This window comes from Pecten maximus, chromosome 6 (genome assembly GCF_902652985.1).
Source record: "Pecten maximus chromosome 6, xPecMax1.1, whole genome shotgun sequence".
NCBI classification, from domain to species: domain Eukaryota; kingdom Metazoa; phylum Mollusca; class Bivalvia; order Pectinida; family Pectinidae; genus Pecten; species Pecten maximus.
Window position 1 is genome coordinate 21,992,797 of NC_047020.1, and position 25,739 is coordinate 22,018,535.

A 25,739-nucleotide genomic window follows, 5' to 3' on the forward strand; every position below is an offset into this window, starting at 1 on the left:
TAGGTAAAGACTTGGAATAGATAACGGTTAATTGAATTCAGACTGGCATACATAGTAAATAGGTTAAACTACTCAGGTTACAAATACATCACAGATACTTAATGTAACAGTTTATACAATTCATGTTACAGCTTTTTTAAACTTTCTAATTTATAAACTTTGCCCCTTTTTGCCCTCTAATGAATACAAAACTCACATTTTACTCTCCAATGAATACGAACTCCCTAAACTTTACCCCTTTTTACTCTCCAGTGAATACAAAACTCACATTTTACTCTCCAATGAATACAAACTCCCTAAACTTAATTTACCCCTTTTTACTCTCCAATTAATACAAACTCCCTAAACTTTACCCCTTTTTACTCTCCAATGAATACAAACTCCCTAAACTTTACCCCTTTTTACTCTCCAGTGAATACAAACTCCCTAAACTTTACCCCTTTTTACTCTCCAATTAATACAAACTCCCTAAACTTTACCCATTTTTACTCTCCAATTAATACAAACTCCCTAAACTTTACCCCTTTTTACTCTCCAATTAATACAAACTCCCTAAACTTTACCATTTTTTACCCTCCAGTGAATACAAACTCCCTAAACTTTACCCCATTTTACTCTCCAATTAATACAAACTCCCTAAACTTTACCCCTTTTTACTCTCCAATTAATACAAACTCCCTAAACTTTACCCCTTTTTACTCTCCAATTAATACAAACTCCCTAAACTTTACCCCTTATTACTCTCCAATTAATACAAACTCCCTAAACTTTACCCCTTATTACTCTCCAATTAATACAAACTCCCTAAACTTTACCACATTTTACTCTCAATTGAATAAAATTGACTCCCTAAAGTACACCCCTTTTTACCCTCCTGTGAATACAAACTCCCTAAAGTACACCCCTTTTTACCCTCCTGTGAATACAAACTCCCTAAAATATACCCCTTTTTACCCTCCTGTGAATACAAACTCCCTTTATACAAACTTCCTAAAGTATACCCCTTTTTACTCTCTATTGAATAAAATTGACTCCCTAAAGCACACCCCTTTTTACCCTCCTGTGAATACAAACTCCCTAAAATATACCCCTTTTTACCCTCCTGTGAATACAAACTCCCTAAAATATACCCCTTTTTACCCTCCATTGTGTCGGTTTCAACTGTCACTGGTTTCTGTCTAACTGTGCATTTCAAGGGTGAATGTGTGAAAGGCCTTATAACCTGCACATGCTGACAACTATTAATACAACAAACCTACAAAGTATCTGACTCATCTGTTATCTTAATGTTTCCCCTAGATATAAAGATCAGCCGCCCCCTTTCAAAAAAATCAAATATGATGTAATAATAGTAAAATTGCTGAAGAATTAAGATATTCATTTTGATGAACTACACTAATCTGTATGAGATTAAAACACACTAAAATGATAAAATTGAGAACGAGAGATGAGGTAGCAATCAACATCAATTACAAATCTCTTTCACATATAACAGACCCACTGTGAACATGTAATTTGTTGAAGAGTTATGGCCAATAAAATGAAAGGAACATCATCTAATTATGGCAGAAAATGATTCCCTGTTTCCTGCCAAGCACAGGTGTAGCGTTTACCTTAAAAACAAACTGACATCTCTCTACCCTGACAGACACTAGTGCATTAGCTGCTTCAAAGTTACAGATGGAGAGAAAAAAAGTATTAAGAGCATATTTTGGGGGATTTTCAGAGTTCACTTTTCTTTTAGTTCTGGCAAAACATATGTTGCATTCTTTACTTGATAAAAAGGTGGAGGAAAAAAATCTCAGTGTTTTGAGACTAAACATTCTGACAAGTTTCTACCTATCTTAACATTGTACTTCATTTCAGGTTTTGTATCTCACTAACACACCAAAGTAATAGTTTTAACATTACGAATTCTAGACTAAACATTTCAAGGGTAGGACAAAAACACTTGAATTTTATTATCAGCCATAATTAAACTCTATAGGGTGGAACAATGTGCTTGTATTTTTTTTTAACTGTTGGTTCTTGTACATTTAGTATGCACAATGATAGACAGATGCTACTTCAGATTTCTAGCGGTTTGTCATGGTTCCTGAAACTGTTCACGTTATTTTAAAACATTTGATATTTATAACAATGATGTCATTGAATCAAATCATACAACATCCCATTGCACATCCATGATTTATGAGTTCCGCTTAATTAACTGACATTTTTTTCAGAGTAGCATTCAAATTAAAGACAACACAAAAGGCAACATGTTTATAGAGAACTTGTGTAATTCAAGTTTAATTCTCCTTATGACTGTTAATTATCAGATTTGATACCTCAGCACTTCCTGTACGAGTCAGCATTTTATCACCTATGAGAAATAGACAGCTCTCCAATACCCGTGTTATCATATAAGTTCCAACCCATCTTATATCAGTTCTTCAAAAAATACCAAAACGCTGGCCTTACTTGCATGCATTTTTTCTCCCCTGGTGAAAAAGTTCCCTTGAGTGCAGTTGTATGCTATCTCCAAGTACACGTTCATAAATGTAAATTACCTGACAAGGTTTTAAAGCTATAATCTTGATCCCTACAGCTGAGAAAGTGAGAGATTGATGAGTGAAAGACAAGCTGACAAACGAAGAAATAAGATAGATAATGTCAGAACCAGATCTACATTTTCTGCCATCTATATGAAGGCATTGGAACTTTCCAGATAGGATTTTTTTGTAACTGACCAACAAGAAGGGCCAAAAAATTCCATGGAGGCCAATTTTATTTGCCCAAAGAAAGCCAATCACCCTGGATGACTTGCGTAGCCATCTATACAAAAATAACTCTCACTTGCTCACACTAGAACTCTGTGTATACAATCTGTTCTCATCACCAGATTCCATCTTAGAATAATGTATATTTTTATTTACCTTCATATTAAGTTAGCTTTATCAAACTCCTCATCTTAACAGGTGCTCAAACTACGCATTACACATACAACTTGTATCTTGATAATTCAATTTAATCTAAAGCACTGCTTCTAAATATCCAAGAGATTGCAATCAAACACCATGAAAATGTCTGAAAATTTCCTCAAGTCATGAACATACATGTTAAACATGAGGATCCAAAAACGCTGGATCCAGACACGATTTCAATATCGGATGCCCATTAATTTTTGCTCAATCATTGCGTACATATTCATTCTAGGTCATAAACCATAACATGTCGAACTGTAGTCCGAATAACCACAGAAATTCGCTCATCTGTGAAGCGTGCTGACTTTTTTGTCCCCTTTTCGGTGAAGTGAATGATATCATATGATAAAAGATTCAGTTATCAATCACAGCTTTCTCTACAACTAATGGCCGATATCATGTCTAGATAACGAAGCAGGTTTTATCATGTCTGGGTACTAAAATAATTTTCCTCAGTGATAAAGATTGACAAGAGTTTCAGAAGAGTATAGATTTTCACTAGGGTGTCTTTGGGTTGAAGGTTACAGAGGGTTTTACCGAAACTTAATACCAGTTTCTGTCTTTTCTTCATTATCTCTGCCATGTTTTAACTTGAGTTCACAAAATCAGGGGATATTTTATACTGAGTGAAGAATTCGATGTCTTCCTTATGGTGGTATCAAAGATATTTCTAATTCTATGAAAACTGCTTGCTAAGAAGATAATCTTACAGAAAAAAAGTTAAGAATGCGGACCACACAAAACGTGTCTAAAATTTCAATACCTCTCATTTGCATATTCATAAGTTCAATGATCGATTGACAGGTAAGATTAATAAGGTAGATGACAGATCTAATCACTGATTGCAAATGACACTGGCAGGTCAATTCAGGTCGCAATGACCCTGTTATATATTGATTGTCAACAAGCTGTTTCTGGTAAGGTGTCCATCGGGTCAATATATCAATATCATTAAATAATTGAAAAAGTGATACAGAGAGTTAAGAACAATTCAAAATTTCAAAAATAAAAACATCAATATAAAGAGCAAATATTGTTAAAAGAATACAAAACCTTTAACGAATAATAGTGAAACCTATCGCTTGAACGGACACGAACCTTAAGAAATCTTTAAGTACAGGAGGTAAAAATCTATATTATCTACCAATAAGCCCATGCCTGGTAATAAGACCATGTCTGGTAATAAGACTATGCCTGGTAATAAGCCCATACCTGGTAATAAGCCCATGCCTGGTAATAAGCCCATGCCTGGTAATAAGCCCATGCCTGGTAATAAGTCTATGCCTGGTAATAAGACTATGCCTGGTAATAAGACTATGCCTGGTAATAAGACTATGCCTGGTAATAAGTTCATCCATTCATTGCAAATGAGATAAGCCCACCGACCACTTTCAGGTATGTTGTCCTCCATATATTTACCATTGTATGGCACTGCCACTATATAACCCTACCAATTCAGTTGCGAGTTCACCAGCTTATGAACTGCCAACTGAAATTTGAATTTGAAAATTTAAAAAAAAAATCGCACAACAAATAAAAAATCGCAGATGGTAAATATAAGCATTGAACGGCTTTCAGTTGGCATTCATAGTCAATATGAATGCCAACTGAAAGCCGTTCAATGCTTAAATGCATGCATACTGTACAATATATATACGGTATGTACATGGTACAAACATGAATAATGGATAGCTTTAAAAATATGCATGTATAAAGGGTTGTCCTTTGAAAAAGAAAATTGTTTTTAAAGAACTATTTGAATACACCATTACCAGGATGTTACAGATTAACACAAGTTGACTATATAGACAACTACAAACCAAACTACGGTATTCCCATGACAATGTACATCAAAATTCTGTATCAACAGAGATGAAAATGGACTAAGGGCAAAAAGGCTGAAAATTAGATTACTCAATCTTTTCAATGGGAAACATTACAAGTTTACATTACACTGATATTCTCAAAAAGGCTGAAATCAGCCAATCGGCTGAACATTTTCATCTCTGTTCAAAGATATGGTCCTGTAACAAAAGAGTGTGTCGGCCTGTCGGTGACATTTTACACCCACGCATAAAACTCACCTGTGATGATGTACCATCATGATCAGTAAACATTAGGGAATAACAACACCTGATTCTCTTTTACACCTGCATGGGCTCCCATCTACTTTGATACAGGTAATTAAGGTCAACTGACACTTCCAAGTTATGTGCAGTGTCCAGTAAGCCGATCCATCAGCGGGCATATTCTGCCATGGTAAATGTGCCTATAGCACAGTTAATACACCATTGATAGCACTATAAATATTAATGATGTGAATAAATTAGAGGATAATCAAAATCCATGATGTCATATATCTAAACATATCACAGGTGTTAATGAGAAAAATGTCCAGAACATCACACAACTTGGAGAATATGTAGGAGTCCACATCATTCATTTACATGACTATCTCACAAAACTGATTTGTGATTACTTGGGTATCCAACTGATCAGAAATCACTGCTAGGACAATTAGGAAATCATGCTGTCATTATAGGCAGACAGAGTACCTACACACAAGGAATGTCCCGTGACCACTAAAGAGTCACTAATTGTCCAGAACCACAAACATCCCACCTTCTCAGACCAGCTACCACAACATGACAATATCTATCAGTGATTCACAGGACACAAAGATAATCCATTCCACTTTGTCAGGCGTAAAATAGTCAGGCAGGCAGCCCGACTACCTGTATATTTCCTGTGGTCATTTTTCGCTAGGTGAAGTCCAAAACACCAGTTCAGAAGGCATGGAACTTCCCTGGGGGGAGTTTAAGGCCTCGGTGTGTACAAGTGTTAGATCTTGTTTGTATCCGAGTCAGTCAGGCATGACCTGTGCGTCCCAGCCATTATCTCCTATGAAAGGTGTTTCATCTGTTGTTTATATCTCGGATATATTGATTGTCACCGCATACCTGACATATTTGTATTATTGAACGGCAGCTGCAGTGGCTGATTTTCACCTGGACAAGCTTGGTCACATGATTGCTTAGAACAACATGACAACACCTTGCACCACCAGGGGCTTTGTGGAGGGAAACTGTATATTCCAAATTCCTTGCATACTTGTGGGTTTTGTTTCACCAGGGTGTGTAAATAATTAATAAATTGAAAAGTTAGCTACCTCTATGTCATTAATAATAGAGAGGTTTGTCATAAAAGAGTGAATGTTACCTGCTGCAAGGATTACTCTCGTGTAGCTTTCTGGATGTCTAATTAAAATTCTGATAAAAGCTAGCTTCTCTTCAGCAATCTGTGATAACATTAAGCTGACACTCATAAGATTGCCTCCCAGGATATCAATCGAAACATTCCCTGAATGTCAAATAACCGCTGCTTAATGCATCAATCTCGACTCTATTTCAATTAGTGATTTGATACTACCAGCAAACCACTGTATAAAATGGTTTCCTTAATAAATACAATGACCAGTAAACCTCAAAATGATGTCTAAACAGACCACAGAATCACGTTTTTCTGTCTACAGAGACCAAAAACCTACAGAATCACGTTTTTCTGTCTACAGAGACCAAAAACCTACAGAATCACGTTTTCCTGTCTACAGAGACCAAAAACCTACAGAACTACAACATCTGATAGCATACACTGTATCACACTGGGCAATTTGAGGCTAATGTAAGCCACCTGTACATTTTGATAATCTTAAAGCCAGTGGACATACAATTACATCTGATTTTAAGATAAAAGACTAACACTAACACTGTCTGAAGTATAATGTCCATGTTGCTTTTAATCATTCAGATAAAAGAAACACTATGTATAATGACTCCTGTTTAATAAAAGATCACCTAAACTTCAGCTACTATGGTAGATGTATGTCAGCTGTTCCTCAATTCACACCTAATCAAACCTTTCTATTCTGACACCTGTCTATATAAAACCCTTATAAAGTCCAAAAAGGTGCTAGTCTCTTTCGTTGTCCTCACATACAAAACCCTTGTATGAAGACACTTTCCTAAAGTGACCAAAATTAGATGCATAGATTATAAATTTACAACCACATCCAATGAAAATCAACACCTTCAGGATCCTCCGATTCTCAACATCTTCTCATTTTCTGAATTAACAAAACCTTTGTATAACGACCCTGTTTTACACATTCATTATGTTCCCAATGTTGTATTTAACTATCTTAGTGATAAGTTTCTGTACATATATATATCTACATAATACCTATGTATCATGCTTTGTTTATCATCATTTGTTTACCATCACACAATATGAGCTTGTATGACAAAGCTTCCGTTATGATTGTGGTTTTTGGGGTCAGTGCGACTAATCCCGCCCTTCCCGTCATCGGCCAACATTTTGATCCTGGCCGGAGCAGTTATCTGACATACAGGACAAACTCAGTCTGTTTGTGTATGTCTACAGAAGATAAAACTTCCTTATGGATGTGAAAATGATGATCCACTATGATATAACAAACATTCCATAGTCTGCAGTACTCTCTCCCTGCCGACAGGATATTGTCAAATTCACAGAAATTCTGCCGACAGGATATTGTCAAATTCACAGAAATTCTGTCGACAGGATATTATCAAATTCACAGAAATTTTATTTAATGTACAGATTTCTCAAACAGGAAATTTCTATTATATTAATTTTTCTTTGTTTACTTCCATTTATGACTAAATCATTTTGTTTCTGAATTTGATGTGTACCACTTCTCCGGATACAGGAGGTGGACACATTTGGTACAAAAATAAGTCCTGCATTTCAAAAATCGTGTAACAAAACTTGGCAAAATGCCAAAAGGATATCCTCTTGCTTATAAATATAAAGTGTCACTGCACTATGTATAACCATTGCATTAGGCATCTGTTGAAATTTCCACAAAACATTATCTCCCAAACAATTACCAGGCGTGACCTTTCTACAACAAACAAATCAAGATCTATCCCGTAAAATATCACATCATAACGAGAGGATATGCAAACCTACCCCTATGGTCAATGAAAAACACTGACCACTCTGACAGATACAGATTGCTGTGGTCAACTGGTATAGTACATTCTCTGGTACCAATACAGAAGAAAATTACCATTGATAAAGTCACCCCTATAATTCTGGACATTGTCCACCTTTCAGTAGGTATCGCCCTCTGTGGTCAAACCTGTCCGGAGTGTCCACATGGTGGTATTAGAAGGTGTGTCTACTATTTAGTGGGTGTGAACCCTATAGATGGCTAAGGCAGGTGAGAAAAATATATCAATGACATCTTCTGGGTCAAATGCTGCTTTCACAGCAGTCAGCCAAGAAGTCACAATAGACATCAACATTACTGAAAAAGACATTACAGTGTAGTAAATGTTCTGAAACTTTGATAGCCATCAAAATGTTTTAATCTTATAACTAGGGAACTGGCCTTCATACTGCAGTTCAACATGAACCCTTCATGGATAGGAATTTTCTTACATTTTTTCTAAAGTCAACTTTGAAATTGTAGAACTCAAAAAGAGCTTGATTTATCATGTTATATTTGAGACAGAAGAATTACGGATTCTAATTCACATTCAATTTGAATAATAATTTTTCAATGTCAATCATATTAAGAATATTCAACAACATCTCCAGTATTATAATTAGAAAGGAAACAAATAACAAAATGAACCTTAGTATACATTATAATGATTGTCAATCCAATTATACCTGTAACTAAAAATGTTTTACCTTTAATGATGTCAGAAGGTGTGAAAAATTAACCAATTACAACACTTGTCGTGGGCCATCTGGCCGGACAGGTACACAGGTATGTTAATATGGACTGCCAATTATAGGTATGTACCGTGAACTTACAGTGAGGGTCAAAGTTGAAATACTATACTGTGGGTGATACTAGCCTGAAAACAGCTGGCAAGTTTAACACACAGAGAAAAAACATCTAAACTAATGTATAATACTAGGGCCGGAAATGGGGGTCTGCAGAAACAATTAACGGTATGGTACGGCTGCCTTTCTCCATTTAGCCATGGTGCGTCTTCGTTCACCAGTAAATGAGGTGCACATTTTCCCTAATTTCAGAGTGATCAATTCACCTTCTGTTACTGGGGTAAAAAAGGGATTTTAAATTTCCTTTTTTTCCCATTTTTACCTCATCAGTTCCTTTGTTTCATACAAACTATAATTAAAATGCAGGGAAAATGTGTTGTTTGTGCTTGTTTTCAATTATACAAAAATATTTCAGAAAAATGCAAAATTCAGTCGAAATCAATACCCAAATATATTGCTTGGTATATGATTATACAGTTTATTAAATCATAACAACTAATCATTTCCTGTATAATGCATCGAAACATGCTCATCTGAGAGATTTTAAATGTCGGATATGATAAAAATATAAGCCTATCTATCTGTGAAATACCTTTGAATAATCTAAACAAAAATAATCTTAAATTTGAATACATAAATGTGTGCCTGTTCCAGCTTGTTTACGCTGAACAAACATGTCGTAGTATCATTTCTAAATATATATTTAACTGAGAATGTGTCAAGCCCTTCAACCTTTCAATCAGTATAAGGCCGATATCTATCTGTGGACAATGTCCAGTTTTACAACACCCTCTGGTCACTCTACCTCGCTGACCTAATCAGGGTAAGCGGGAGATGAAATATGGTTAAACTGATAATTGTGGCCATTTAACCTATTTCATAACAAATGTGGACGTTCGACTCCCTTTGTATTCCACAGTAGAATTTAACGATGACTGGAAAAAAAGGACATTGTTTTCTTTTTATATGTCGACAGTCAATTTGTAAGACATTTCAGATCGGTTCTAAAAGTCAGGATTAGCTGTTTTGTATTGGTTTTAATCCCTATAATACCCACTTATCCATGTCAGAGCTTTGTTAATCCAATGAATCATTATATAGTCAGTTCCAATGTAAATATTTCTCGGAAATCTGGACCTGAGATGTCTTGTGTAAACAAGTACACCTGTTGTCTGCTTACAATCAGACCCTTAAAATGTTACCTGTGTACTGGACTTAATGACTTAATTATCTCATATCACACTAAACCTACTCAGTAAATACAGGTAGGTATGTTTCTATCAAAGTCTTTTATAGTATGTATATATATATATATATACTGGTACTCCAGAAAACATGGGACTAAATCACTAGGGGAGATAACTCTGGAAATAAAATGGACATAGAAACTGAAATATTTCTATGGCTCATGAACCTACCAAAAAGTCTGAAGTAATTCTCTTTCAATAAAGGTCAGAAACATTTTGAGAAGATTCTTGAATAGTAAACTATAAATTCTGGTATAAAAGTGAATTTGTAACAAGTATTTACAGTTTATCTTTAGAAGTCAGTTTTACTTACAGGCGGATATTTACCGTACCCGAATATTTTGTTGACATAACTGATGTTCCCTATAATTGTCATATAATCACACCAACAGGTACCATTTAAAACCAGTATATATACAGACACAAGATTGTGGAAAGATCTTTTTCTACAGATAAACTGCTGTAACCATTAACATTTTAAGACTTAGTAGGGGCAAAAAAATCACATAACTATAGCGGGGAAACACTTTAGAGGATCGAATATCGACTGCATACCTGACGCAAATTGACTAGATAGGTACATCCCAGTGCATTTCCAGGTGTATATATATGTACATTCCGTCAATAAAGGTATACATTCTGTGAAAGGGTATACATTTCACAGGTATTTATAGGTCAAACGATAATGTAGAAGCTAATGTAGAAGTTTTCAAAGAAGAAAAACATTAACTTTAAGTTGTAAGATTGTCTCTGTGGTTACGTTATAATACAAATATTAATTCCGACCCCACGGAGAAGCATTTAGCCTCTGTCTGACCTCAAAACACATTACGTCCTTAATTCATATAAGAAGATTTTTACTGTCACTGAGTTGTCTTCCATGGATAACTAGATTTAAAGATAAGGCATTTAAGTTTTCAGACAAGAAAACATTCACAGATATATAAAAGCCAGTAATCCTGGGTGTTTATAAGGTAAACAACTTCTAAAGGACAGATTTTAGTTTCAACTGTCTGACAGCTTAAGACATTAAAGGAACGTCATGTAGAGGAAAAGTTCAAGAAATCAAAAACATTTTTATATCATAGCTGGATCAGTTTTAATTACAGGTTTGATATAAATTGATGTATATATAACTAGATTTTTAAAAGTTGATATTTGTCAATACATTTGGGTCTATAATTGCCTGAAGCCCTGCTGGGACAGGGAAAATTTACTAGAGGTCAACAAAGGTGTATGTAGTGGTCAAGATATGTAAATTAACCAGTAAACTGACCACTTACCTCCAGCAGGGGTTTGGTCCTCTGGCCACATTGCTGGCCCCGCCACCAACAAAATGTATAGGATAGTCCATAATTCAGGACATTGTAAAGAAAACCCTCCACAACTAATTCCAACGAAAAGTTGCACTTAAAACTCCCCAACAATCCACATCATATCATTCTGACAGTCCAGATAAAACTTCCTATCTGCCAATGATCCACACAGATCCAATCCTTACGAAATATAAACGAAAAGTTTCCAATAAAAAATATCACACCCCATTGGTCGACACAGGGGCACTAATTTAACGAAACTGTCCTGAACTGTCCTGTGCGGTGTCTAGTGCAGCAGAATGTTTTTCTGACACAAGCCCTTGTTTTGACAAATAGTCCTGATACACACTAGATCCTGGACTGTCTTGACAAGCAGAGAGTCACATTCCTTTGGACTTCCCTACAGGAAACAGGCTATGATTGACAGTCCACTCAGCATGTAGATAAAGTTTACCTATATATACAGCATGGATATATATCTATGTACCTATACTGTTTGGAGAAAATTCACATGTGACCTGGTGTTTCATTGTTTAGCACAAGGCTGAGTAGCTTGGGGCCAGACTGTTCTACATATATAATACACACACCATATATACTGGGCCTACTGTATATACCTGGCTTTATCTATACCTACATACTACACATATCTCAAGTTTAACATTACAAATTACCCCCTGAATGGGCCTCAAAAACTAACAGATGAGTGTTGAATGTGGGTTACTAAAGACTGGACCTCAATCAATATAACTCAGCACATGGGGGTCCAATAGGGGCCATTGTTTAATTAACAACTCATTATCACTCTAATGTATTTATAATCCCATTATAGTGAGAGGCCCCATATGGGGTTATTGTTCTATTAATTATCTACATCCTGTCCTACTGGGTATTTGTTAGGCTGGTAATCACCCTACTTAACATACACGTGGGATATAATGTTTGTTTAGATCTATTTACCTCCTTATTAGCAAACAATCATGCGATTTATAGAAAACAAAATCATAGGAGCAAATTAAAAAGCTAGAATTAATCTAAATTTATGGTACTAGTAAGCCAAAATATTTTGTTAAACAAAATGATTGATAAAATTGCTGCAAATATGTGCTAATTTGACAATTCTGGCTAAGAAAAATGAAAATTAATATACATACAAATACCAAAATATCGCCTGATAAAAATGCTATTTTTCCTCTCTAAACTATCCTTATAAGTAATCCCAATCCCTTCAGGAAACAGACATATACAAAGTCCAGCACGATATATCACGTAAAAATATGTGACAGACTTAATATTTCATTGATGTAACTTCCAGAGAGTTTGGCAACAAACCAAGCGTGACCTCATAAATAAGGTGACATCACAGCCGTCTGTATATAGCCTGTTAAATATCCTCCCCCAACGAACATCGTCCCCACTACTCTTAAAATACAAAATCAGACAAAAACATATGCTCAAAAAATCTCCTATCTCCTTCTGTTGTCGATACATACCAGTCAATATCCACAAAGATTTGTAGAACTGGCAAACATTGCTTCTGAACTTTTGTAAAAATGTGAAAAATTTTCAAGTGAATGATAGATGGCAGTTGACAACTCTGGTGTTCAGTCACGCTAAACCTTACAGTAACGTGACATCATTACTACCTAACTAAAACAACACTTAAAGCATGTGTCAAAACGAATAAAGACATCATAGTGGAATCTGCCCTGTGATATCATTGTTAGAAAGTTGGATGTGGGGTGTAATGTATACCAATAACCATTGATTTCTCATCAAATGATCAACAAACTTTGTCAAAAAACCAAACTAAAACAAATAGATTTATTATAGCCATCTTAACAAATATTTTCCTTTTCTATCTATCTAAAAATTGTTCCTTAATTGAACGGTGTTGACTTCTTAAACAATAGAGTGAAATGGACATTGAATGGTATTAGATCTAGAGTAGGATACAAAAATACCTGATGGCGACTTCATAACGATAAAGATGATGACTAAATCAGTACTTTGGATGGCAGAGATTATATTTCCACCATGTGGTACTATGTACTTAATACGACAGAGATTATATTTCCACCATGTGGTACTATGTACTTAATACGACACTATTTAAACACTATTTTTATAAAGTCCTGGCTAGACTCTTTATTCCTTCAAGCTATATACTTCTGTAAAATCAACCTACGGCATGAGACCACCAGATCTGATGAGGGGTGACGATAATGATGATGGTAGTTGATGGAACTTTAAGATTGGCCATTACCACACACCATAGCTGATGAGACTGTCGATAGATGTATTCTATAAACTTGGTGACTGTACACTTGTGAAATGACTCATCACTGACCATGTTTCAGCATCCAATCAACACATACTTATTTTTCACAGATACAATAAATTCTTTAATCGGTGCAACAATAGATCTTATAACAAATCAATATCACCCAATATCATGAAATGTACATTTACTGAGCAACTAGAAAATAACAAATCACCAGGGGAGATAACTCTTACAAGACACACATAAGTCACTGTCCTTTTGTAGAAGTAAAATGTCAGACATTTGAGTCCTGGGGCAAGGATCTGTTGGTAGTTAATCTTTACAGACAAATTAGAATAAATGGGGCAAATGATGAACACAAATGTTACAGATGATAATTTCAACCACAAATAACCCTCATCAACCTTTGGATACATGCAGTGTTAAATTCACTTTAAGTGGCTGAAACAAACACTCCATTATCCTGGTATAATTGGGATGGTGACCAGAACTTGCCTGTTAGGACAATATGACAAATCAGACAATTTCAATACTCCCCCTTTAAGTGTTCAAGGTACAAAATGCATGAACTTCAAGTGTACGAATACCAAGACCTTCGTGTGTGTAACGGTCTTGACCTTTTGGTAAATATAGAGGTCATGACCTTTAGGTGTACATAAGTTATTATATTACATATTAATAGGAATTGTCTAATTTTCTTAATATATCCAAAATTATTAAAAAGAACAACAGTATAAGGTCTTAAATGTAAACATTAGCTTCTAAGGCATGCAATTATATTTCAAATAATTTTGTTTAATTTGTTCTTATTAACTTGCTAATTAGATTTCCATAATAAGATTTAATAAATATGAAATCTTTCGAAAAAAATCTGCTTTTATATCGACAAACACAAGGGCACTTGTATATATGTGATTGGCATGCGTATTTTAAACAAGGGGTAATTAAGTTGTGAAAAGGACTAGGATCAGGAATAACTAAGGAGTACAAGTGATCCGACATGATTTACAAGGACAATGATATACTGACGAGGGTCAGCGTACACGTACTGTGTGTGACAAACACTCCAATATGAATGGTCAAACAAGATGTAATTAATCATAGACTGAGGCTCAGAGCTAATTGTTTATCATGCTTTAGTTCTGTTAATTAAAGATTAAAAATAAGTACCAAAAGTTTCAAATCCATTCATTATAAAGGTTTATATCTGTCAACGTAAAGTCATTTTTTTGTTCAAAATGCAAACTAGTGCATCTTTTCATCATAATATATTTTTGAAATATTTATTTTAATCTGGAAAAAATGATATTCTCTATCATTGATTAGAAGACCTAGCCATGACACAATTAACCTGATCAATTTACCAGGGAAAGAAACAACAAACAAAACAAAAAAACAAACTCAAGTTCATACAAGGTTCTACAAGGTCACACAGGACTTACCGATAGTGTGAGGGGGGAGGGCCACGAGTCTGTCTGTACAAGTATCTCCTGGAGTATAAATTAACTTACAGATGTATTTCTAGGACAAACATTATCTCTTAATTACATCAATCATTATGATAATATTTGCCGACATTACAATTGTCATATGATACACTTTTATCTTCTTCACCATACAAGACAGAAATATAATTTTAACTAAATTTCGAAAATGTATGCCTATCAAACCAAAGAACACGTAGGTATATTGTTACAATAGATGGATTTTGTTTTGTTCAACAGACAAGCTCGGTGACAAAATAATGAAATCGATTTCCCAAATAAGAACATATAGTTTTTCAATAACGCAAAATACTTATTTATATCTATATATAGCTATCGTTTTCCTAAAATCAGTAGTAAAGAGTGCTGATGACCACACCGCTAGTGTACTAAGTAATGTTATATCCCTGATCTTCTGATAGGAATCTGTACCGGATGTGGACAAATATACAATGTATGTACAAAATGCACCAGGCCTCAGAACAATAGGCCAAACCCAAGACAGGAATTTTCTGTGTAGATAAGTTTTAACGGGAACATTTTTGTGAGATACCTATATACAAACTTAATGGTGAAATCTAGGTAAGCTTAAAAATACTCAGTTCAAATGAATTGTTTTATTTCATGTTCTAACATGATTTCAAAGCAGCTTCTAAACCTTAGGTTTTTAATGTCAAATTTTGATTTAATTAACCTAATTTCAGATGTATATATCAAGTTTTAATCAATTGCCTTAACATTGCTTTCATGTCAAAATGCCCTAAATAGCTTTAAGACAGATGATTTATGAGATATTAACCTAACGAACATGACAAAAATGACATTAGGTATACTGTTACAGTTCTCAGATGTTCAGTGTACAATGTTACGTTGTGCTCCATCATATAAACTCCCATCTGGTTCCAAAACTACTTCATTTTTTTGTCATGTATATTTAGCTCTTGAAACTGAATTTGTTAACACTAAGAAAAATATACTTCTTAACAAGCATATTCGATATCAAGAGGTACAAGGAAAATTTTAAGATCTGACCGTAATAACCTGATTCTTTGACACCAATCTACATGGACTAGACTGACACAGCTAATTACAGGAGCAGACGGTCATATCATCTATCCTGGATTTTTTTTAAATATATTTTTCAACAAGACAATTTTTTCACATTTGTACCTCGCACAATCATATCACCGACACATTTTCGCTGTGTATTAAACATATCAGTTACAATTCAGACAAAATAAGGAAATACCTGGGTTTTGACCTATTTATACTTATATATACACCTGTAAAAAACCTCAGGATTCCTCTCGAAAGCGTGACTGTTATTTTACATACTTAGATATGCATGACAGACATTTGATAAAAGGTGGGCAATAGGTCATCTGTTCATATCTAGGTATACTATCGAGGTATATAAACATACCTGTGACATTGTCATCCGCGAGAATGTGTCAACCCTAACGAAACCAGCTAGGAATTTTTCATTATAAAAACTTCAACATAATGACATACCATTTGAAATAGCTATTGTAATATTAGTAAATTTTTAACATAATTAATTATGATATATACAAGACACAGCATATACATTAAATGGAATTAGATAGTTAATTACATACCATTTATTGTGAATCATAAGTAATTTAATCAAATATTCATTAAGATCAATTAGAGTGAGACTTCTGAGATTTATGTGTAAAGTTTTATGTATCTTGAAGACTTAATTCCTATCAAATCTCATGTTTATGGTACAAACTCTAATGATTGACTGTTATGACAATTCAATAAAAAAATTGTTATTTTATCTAAGAAATTTACAATATGAGAAAAATCTTTAGAAAATTAGAACTAAAATTTCTAATTAACCAGAAAGAAATCTTTAAAAATAATCAGTAAGGACAATGTTAAATTCCTAATCAAAGAATGTTGCTTAGTCCATGGGAGTTTATCAATGTTGATAAGTCCATGGGAGTTACCTCCCTTAGACTCTACAAAACATGGCCTTACCTTGAAGCTGGTACATTAGCACTGTCGTCTCTGCCTTGTTGAGACTGAAAACAGCAGACACAGATTAATTAATAGCTATCAGGTATTCATCAATAAACAAAGGTGAAGAACATATGTTTATCAATTCTGAGCAACTCAGTAAATCTTAAAACACCTGACAGTTTCTAGAACGCTGAAAAGCAACTATCAAACACTTAATTTTTTGTCAATTAAATATGTAATACAAAACTGGACATATATAGCAAAGTGTTTCTGTCTCCTATTATGGGAAATCCTCTTGGTATTTCAAATAATATAAGTCTGGAAAATTATACGACAAAAAAAAAAAATTCAAAATTTTTGAAATTATGCTTCAACTGATACATTACTCTATATAATTCATCTTCCTAGGTTTATAACACTACCTAACAAGAGATCCCAGAGGGATCTTGGCGCCCACCATTGAATGATCTTCATAGGTTCCATGTCAGATTGATCTTTTCTCTACTTTTCCCTTCATTTTACTAATCTGTGCAAATTGAGACATCCATCCAGTACTTTTCAAACAAGGGAATCCAAGCTATATAAGAAATCTGAGATTGAACGATAATGGCTGTTTGTTTGCCAGGTTGTTTTCAGGACAGACTGGTCCAAAAATGCAATATAAGGGACCAAGGGGAACCTACTTATGAAATTTGAGAAAGATCCATTCAGTACTTTGAGAAATAGAGATAACAAACTTCAATTGTCAAAATTCAAGATGGCGGTCTGTCGGCCATATTGTTTTCCAATTGATCTCAAAATACAATAAGCATAATGAGGCACCAAGGGGAACCTCAAAATGAAATTTGAGAAAGATCCCTTCAGTATTTTCGCAGAAATAGCGATAACAAACTTCAATTGTCAAAATCCAAGATGGCTGCCTGTCGGTCAAGTTATTTTCAGATTGGTCTCAAAATGCAATATGCATAACAAGGCACCAAGGGAAACCTACATATGAAATTTCAGAAAGATCCATTCAGTACTTTCTCAGAAATAGCGATAACAAACTTCAATTGTCAAAATCCAAGATGGCTGCCTGTCGGCCATGTTATTTTCAGATTGGTCTCAAAATGCAATATGCATAACTAGGCACCAAGGGAAACCTACATATGAAATTTCAGAAAGATCCATTCAGTACTTTCTCAGAAATAGTGATAACAAACTTCAATTGTCAAAATCCAAGATGGCTGCCTGTCAGCCATGTTGTTTTCAGATTGGTCTCAAAACGCAATATGCATAACTAGGCACCAAGGGAAACCTACATATGAAATTTCAGAAAGATCCATTCAGTACTTTTTTCAGAAATAGCGATAACAAACTTCAATTGTCAAAATCCAAGATGGCTGCCTGTCGGCCATGTTGTTTTCAGATTGGACTCAAAACGCAATATGCATAACTAGGCACCAAGGGAAACCTACATATGAAATTTCAGAAAGATCCATTCAGTACTTTCTCAGTAATAGCGATAACAAACTTCAATTGTCAAAATCCAAGATGGCTGCCTGTCGGCCATGTTGTTTTCAGATTGGTCTCAAAATGCAATATGCATAACTAGGCACCAAGGGGAACCTGCATATGAAATTTGAGAAAGATCCCTTCAGTATTTTCTCAGAAATAGCGATAACAAATTTCAATTGTCAAAATCCAAGATGGCTGCCTGTCGGCCATGTTGTTTTCAGATTGGTCTCAAAACGCAATATGCATAACTAGGCACCAAGGGAAACCTACATATGAAATTTAAGAAAGATCCATTCAGTGCTTTCTCAGAAATAGCGATAACAAACTTCAATTGTCAAAATCCAAGATGGCTGCCTGTCGGCCATGTTGTTTTCCAATTGGTCTCAAATCGCAATATGCATAACTAGGCACCAAGGGGAACCTGCATATGAAATTTGAGAAAGATCCCTTCAGTACTTTCTCAGAAATAGTGATAACAAACTTCAATTGTCAAAATCCAAGATGGCTGCCTGTCGGCCATGTTGTTTTCAGATTGGTCTCAAAACGCAATATGCATAACTAGGCACCAAGGGGAACCTACATATGAAATTTGAGAAAGATCCCTTCAGTACTTTCTGAGAAATAGCGATAACAAGAATTGTTTACGGACGGAGGGACGGACGGACGGACGGAGGGACGGACGGACGACGGACCACGGACGTAGGGCGATTTGAACAGCCCACCATCTGATGATGGTGGGCTAAAAATTAAGGGATATCTTATTGAGATAAACTTCTAGATAATTAAGACAACATACCAAATCTTGCTGTGTACCAATATCTGTGGAATCAGATTTGCTCCGTTTGTGGGCCTCCATGTCCATATCCTGTTGTTTAGAAGCCTCGGTGATCGGTGTCACTGCATAAGGGTCCACCAGGCTGATATCTGAGCTGATAGAGTGGGGTCGTTTAGATCCGTCCTGTGCTTGAGACCTAATCTTGCTCCATTCTGTTTGCGGATGAGGCTGTGAAGGTCGGCTCATATGCACATAATCTGACGATTCTCGAGATGAAATTGACCTTGACCTTCGTAGACTTTCCTTACGCCTGGCATACTTTTCTTTGAAGGACTCGGTTGGAGTAAGTTTTGAAGAAGATCTGTCCTGTGGTGAAGAATTACCTGCTATTGATTCTTCAGGTGCTGAAGTGTCGTCACTATCTGACGGCCTATTTCGAATTTTTCGGTCCATGAACTCTTGAACAGCGTTACGCTGTTTTTGCTTCTCATTGTCACTTCTTCTGTTCAGGTCTAACTGGGACTGGGACACTGAAGGTGTAGTAGCACTGATGGTGTTGGAATCCACGATCGATTTCACTTCAGTATCAGGTTCACGATTTAAATCTTTTTGTGATGATGATGGTGACTGAAAGTTATTAAGGTCACTTTGAGACTGTGTTGGAGATTGTACAGGTTTCTGCCATGTTTCCGATTTGGAATGTTTCATAGCACTGTGGTAACTTGACCGTGAATCCCTGTTAGGAAGTGGAGGTCTGATTTCATCAAAGCCATGGCCAGAAAGTGGACGGATTTGTTCTGATGAAGTCCTTTTCAAGTTTGATCTTTCGATCAATTCAGGATTTATGTTTTTCTCCATTTTCAATGGATCAATATTTGCATAATTTGATTCCTCTGACACTGAACTTGTTGTGTTATGGTGGAGTGACCTTGACTTATTGACAACATCTGCCCAGCGACCTTCAGATGAATCCTCACGGATCTGACCAAGGGATGCACGGTTGGAGTTGTTGTTCATTGGCATATAATCACCAGAATACGATCGAGACTTGCCATGTGCTATCTGTCGCCCTGACGATTTCTGTCCAGCATCCTCATACTTGCGGGAAGCCTCATCGTAAGTTCCATATGCAAGTTTCATTGATGTGTTTCGCCCAATGCTACGGCGCACTGGAGTACTTCCACTGTCTGGCACTTGTGACGTAATTGGTGAATTCATCTCTAACTGTTTAACATTGGGAGAAGATGCAACTTCAGGATCAACAAACACAGAATCGGATTCCTGTTGACTCCCACGATGTTGGCCATGACCTTGCATTGTAGGACCAATGGGTGAATTCAGTGACCCATGATACGAGCTAGAAGATGATCTCGCATCTGATCCATGTCGTGATGAAGACGAAGAGTTTGAACTCCTGTGTGTGGGACGTAAATACTGACCCTCAGAGATAGAGTCTGCTTTACTGTGCTTGGGAGCCAAGGATGACATGCTCATACTATGCATCCGCTGATTTGCATATGTTGTCTGCAAGTTGGCATCAGAGCTATATCGTGTATCCTGAATACTCTTTTTATTTGGCAAAATCTTTTGAGAAAAAGACGGATCCATACTATACCTTCCCTTGTGTCCCCCGACTCTGGAGTCAGAGGGACTGAACACTCGTCGATCTAACTCCATCTTAGAGGAGTCTATTCGACCTTGACCTTCATGTTCCATGTCCTGATAGTCTTTACCAAATGGATGTGAAGTTTCATTTGGGTGTATCACAATACTGTTATAAGATTCAGCCTCCCGCATTCCGGGAAACTGTCCAAAAGAGTGGGGAGGCATATCTGATCCTGGACTTGTAGCACTTACAGTAGAAACCCCAGAATCTCCAGACAAACGCTTATCATTAACTTGCATTCGACCACTCATATATTCCTGTGACAGTTTACGAATCATTGGAGCATAGTTTTGTGGATCATCCTCAGAATAATTGTCTTTACTTTCACTGGAACTTCGACTTTCCTTTGTATCCTCATTCAATCCTTGCACATATTTTGTTCCGAAATTAGAAGCTGACAAATTCCTACCACTTTCAATCCTTGTGTCTTTTTCAGACAAATGAGCCTGGATTGATTTCTCCTGAACCACAGTGTCTTTGTCCTGTATTTGAGAAGTCACATGTACACTAGTCCGACTCCCTTGGGAGTTTGTATCAGTCTGTGTTCCTGTGTTATAGTAAAGCATGTGCTTCACAATAACACCACGAGGAGTGGACATTTGTTGGAGATTTTCAGATGGCCTATCCTTACTCTCGCTTACAGCGGGAGAGGCACTAAATGGAGAATGTTTAGATTCCATTGGACTTTGCAATGGACTCGTACTCGAGTCCACCCTTGTTTGCACAGAACTAGCACTTTGTGAATGGGAAGTGGGATGTCCACCGGCAGAAGTATAAAACCCTTTCCCTTTGGTATCCTTATTTTCCTGCATAGAATCACTGACCCTAGTAGGGTCAAAGGTCAAGTATGTCCCAACACGTGGATGTAAACCTGAACTTTCAGAACTAGGAGCCATCATTGATGCCAGTTTTTCCTGTAGTAGTTTTGTGTCTGGAACGGGATTGTCACGTTCTGGTGGTGACGGGATGCTATATTTAGCATCACCGATTCTGTTCCCATCTTGATCCAGAAGAGGTTTTGGATATCCAGGTGAATTGTTTAGGAAGAAATTTTCCACAGATTTATTACTTTGTTTTGCATTGATTTTCTGGTTTTGATTCCAGCTTTGTTGAATTTCCTGTGGAGTAGGACGTTTAATACTTAGTCCTTTAAAACTGTTTGGTTTGTTAAATCCCGGGTCACTCTGATTCCTCTTGTTATCCTCACCATTTTTCCTGTCAGAATCATTTGCACCCTCATTAACAGGCTTAAGCTGGGGTTTATAAGTGTCTCCTGTAGAAACTTCACTACCATGGGGTATGTCTCTGACAGGCCATGCCCCTACCTGCGATGTGATTGCCTCCCCTGCCTCTATATCCAGATTTGGGTGTGTCACAGGCCATGAAGGGTATTTTTCATGGTTTTTTGATGAAGCTTGCACATATTTTAAACTGGACATATCTCTACGAGGAGGAGGTGGTGGAGAGGAGGGGGAGTGACTTTCGATTTGTTTAGAATGTGGAGTATCTCCCTCCTCTTCCTTAGGGGGTAACATTCCATATGAATGAGAATTTGTCCGTAACTCCTTCAGATTCTGATATTCGTTCAGCTGTGGTGGGAGAGATCGCCGTTCATATTTCCTTGATGAGGAGGAGGACTCGGGTGTTTTGAGGGAGGAATCGTCATTTGTGTACATGCTTGATCCATGTTGAGGCTTATGTGGAGAAGGTCTAGAATTGTTATAAGAGTAACTTCCCTTGTTATAGTGATCGCCGTAACCACCACTTGTATTGGTATAGTTCAGGTTTGTGGGGCGATTAGGAAATTTTGGCATGTAGTTTGTTGAATTTGTAGGACTACGTGGTGTACTTGTAGTAGCGTAACCCTCATGAATGTCCATACCCTGTTTTGTCATCGCTTGAGAAGATGTAGGCACAATGTGGCTGTTACTAGATGGAGACCCTTGTCCATAGCCACCCTTCCAATGGTCAGCCATGTTTAAACTGGGAGAGGACATGGCAGGAGACAGGTGTCCAGAAGGATATTGATTGTGACCTTGAACTTGGTTCAGGGTCACATTGTTGCTAGGGGCGACAGAGGTTGTGACCTGTTGACCTTGAAGCTGCTGCTGTTGCTGCAGTAACAGTTGACGTTGATGTTTCTGGGTCAGGTCTTCCACCGTCGCCCATCCCTTTAATTTTGCTGCTGTTGCTGATTCCATGTCCTGTTCAGATATATCCCCCTTGACATCATGGTTAACATTATCTTCAAGCTGTCCCTGTGGATTGACTTGTAGGCTTTGGACAGGAATCTGTTGTTGGGGACTGCAGTACTGTGGACTTTGTTGTCGTTGCTGGGGACTCTGTTGCTGGGGACTGTGATGTTTGTTGTTGTTGTGAGGCGAAGAATGGACTGAATTGGATGATGTACTAGATCCAGACGAACTATTCTTCACTCTACGTGTCCCACTGAAACACACAAACAAAAATATATCATTAGAATATGTTTTTTTTATAAAAATCCATAAATTACACAACATAACACATTTTGTACCCTCTTGACATTCACCAAACAATTAGTTATAAGTTGTTTTTGGTTTGACAGGGATGGTGTCAAACGTTGAAGTGGTGTTAGGGCATTCTGACTGCATACTGGTGTCAGAAACTGTTAGTAATATCCTCAGGTCCTTTGTAGCCATAACCACATTCAAGATTGTAGCGTATTATTTGCATAAAGCTACACTTTGCCCTGTGGACATGATCAACATGACTTGATATATGTTATCAAACAATTCAACAGAACCACAAAAAAATAGTGTGAAAATTGAGAAATTTAAAACAAAGCTGATGAAACACTTAAACTCATCAAAATGTTGACTGATATATTTTATGATTCGAGCATTACAACCGCTGGTATGTAATGATGAAAAATGTGGAAAAATTAATCTCCATAGAAACTGCATGTTTATTACACATTTATGTCAATATAATTTCCATTACAACGAAAACACCCCAACAGGAAAAAACTGATCAGAAGTAAGACTACGTTATAAATACATCAATTTCTGTCTGTGAATTAAACCACGAAGACAACATACAACTGTACCTGTTTTCCAGGAATAAACCAAAATAAAACAGTAGCAGTTTTTGTTTAAGTCCACATATATTTCTCCCACAACTTAAGACATCAATGTGAAGTTATTTACCTGTTTTCTGGGAAACAAGCCACATAAAAGAAATACATCAGTCTTAAAGACGGACGCCCGAGTCCTGCATGATCCTAGATGTACAAACACAAATGGAAGGGCCTGTACAGAGGGTTAGGGCCGTCCACCACATACACGACCATACGACCATTAGGAACCAATATAACACTCATCCAATGATTACAGCTCTTGATAATGAATACACAGTTATCCACCTTGGCCTATAGAAAAGTCAGGAAGTTCGGAGATCGAGTCAAAATGTCAGAGGTTTACACAGCAAGATATATACACGAAGGAAATGATCACCGATAACTGGCAGTGGTTTGATCTAAAACAGAATATTACATAGTTATGTAACCACAGGCCAAGACCTCTATAAAAAACTGACGACCATCACAGGTACCAGGTAAGCCTCAGGCACAATACCAAGTCCCAGCCAATGGGCGATCGGGACAGTAGCAGGGCGACCCTCTGTCACCATAAGTATTTCTATCTCTGATCATTAATAATAATCAGACTAAAGGTAGTTGTGAATTATACTAAAGACTCCCTGTCACCAGCTATGAATGATATAATCAATAAGATGGACTTTTACTATATATATACATTAAGCAGTGGAAATCTGAGTTAACTGACCGCTTTAAAAATAATTACTTTAATGACATCATTCAATTAATAATGACAAGATATAATTACTTCATCAGCACTGTTATATTTGAAAATTACGTACTCATCCAGTTTGCCTCAGGATGATGTCCATGTAAACTCATAGTGTCAAATCTTATCCTAGTTTCATCAATATTCCTAAACCTATGGAAATTCTTTAATTTTGAAATTTCCCACTGGAGAGCATTACAGAACTTAACGTAAAGTGCCTTACCAATGATTTTTAATTTCTAATAATGCATTCATATATGGACAATTTTAATCTTAAGAATTTCCATAGGCATAGGGCTTTTAATTAACCAATTATAGTGAGCTATTGCCCTTGCTATCAGTAATGACACTTTCATTTTTCAGTTTATTGTAAAGATTTGGGGTTAAAATTTCTTCACAAACTTCAGAATGAAAACACTACATACAGAGCAATTTATATAATTATATTAATATCAGAAAGATAAGGTAAGATAAATAAGCTTGATTTGTAACTGACAACTTTGTACCATCCAACATTCCTGGATTGACAGATATTTAGCAGTAATGTAAAATAAACAATCAAAGTCAAGTTAATGTCCGGCCCAGTTGAGAAAATCGTGACTGCTTTGATATTAGTACAACAATATCATTATTATGTAAGCTGATACCACTGAACAGAGGCATGGAAAGTCTGACAATTTATCTAGCGGTAAATATCAGGTGGTTTGTGGAATGTGGATATAAACCAACAAAATACCACTACTGGTTCATTATCAGTTTGATAACTGGTGTGAAACCTTCAAAGCCGGCCAGAAAGACCAATCACTGATAAGATAGAATTATCATGTTACTCAAC

General features: G+C 36.3%; 1 protein-coding gene across 2 annotated transcripts in view; it reads right to left on the reverse strand.

Moving 5' to 3' along the window:
• LOC117329246 (hornerin-like) overlaps positions 1–25,739 on the reverse strand; it is a 158,017-nt gene that overhangs the window by 35,812 nt on the left and 96,466 nt on the right. The window contains exons 3-5 of one of the 2 annotated variants that reach the window (XM_033887091.1): positions 19,418–23,510; positions 17,143–17,186; positions 15,094–15,141 (exon numbers count right to left, since the gene is read on the reverse strand). In XM_033887091.1, coding sequence (XP_033742982.1) covers positions 15,094–15,141; positions 17,143–17,186; positions 19,418–23,510 — 4,185 coding nt within the window. The remainder of the gene's footprint in view (positions 1–15,093; positions 15,142–17,142; positions 17,187–19,417; positions 23,511–25,739) is intronic. The other variant, XM_033887092.1, reaches the window with a different exon arrangement.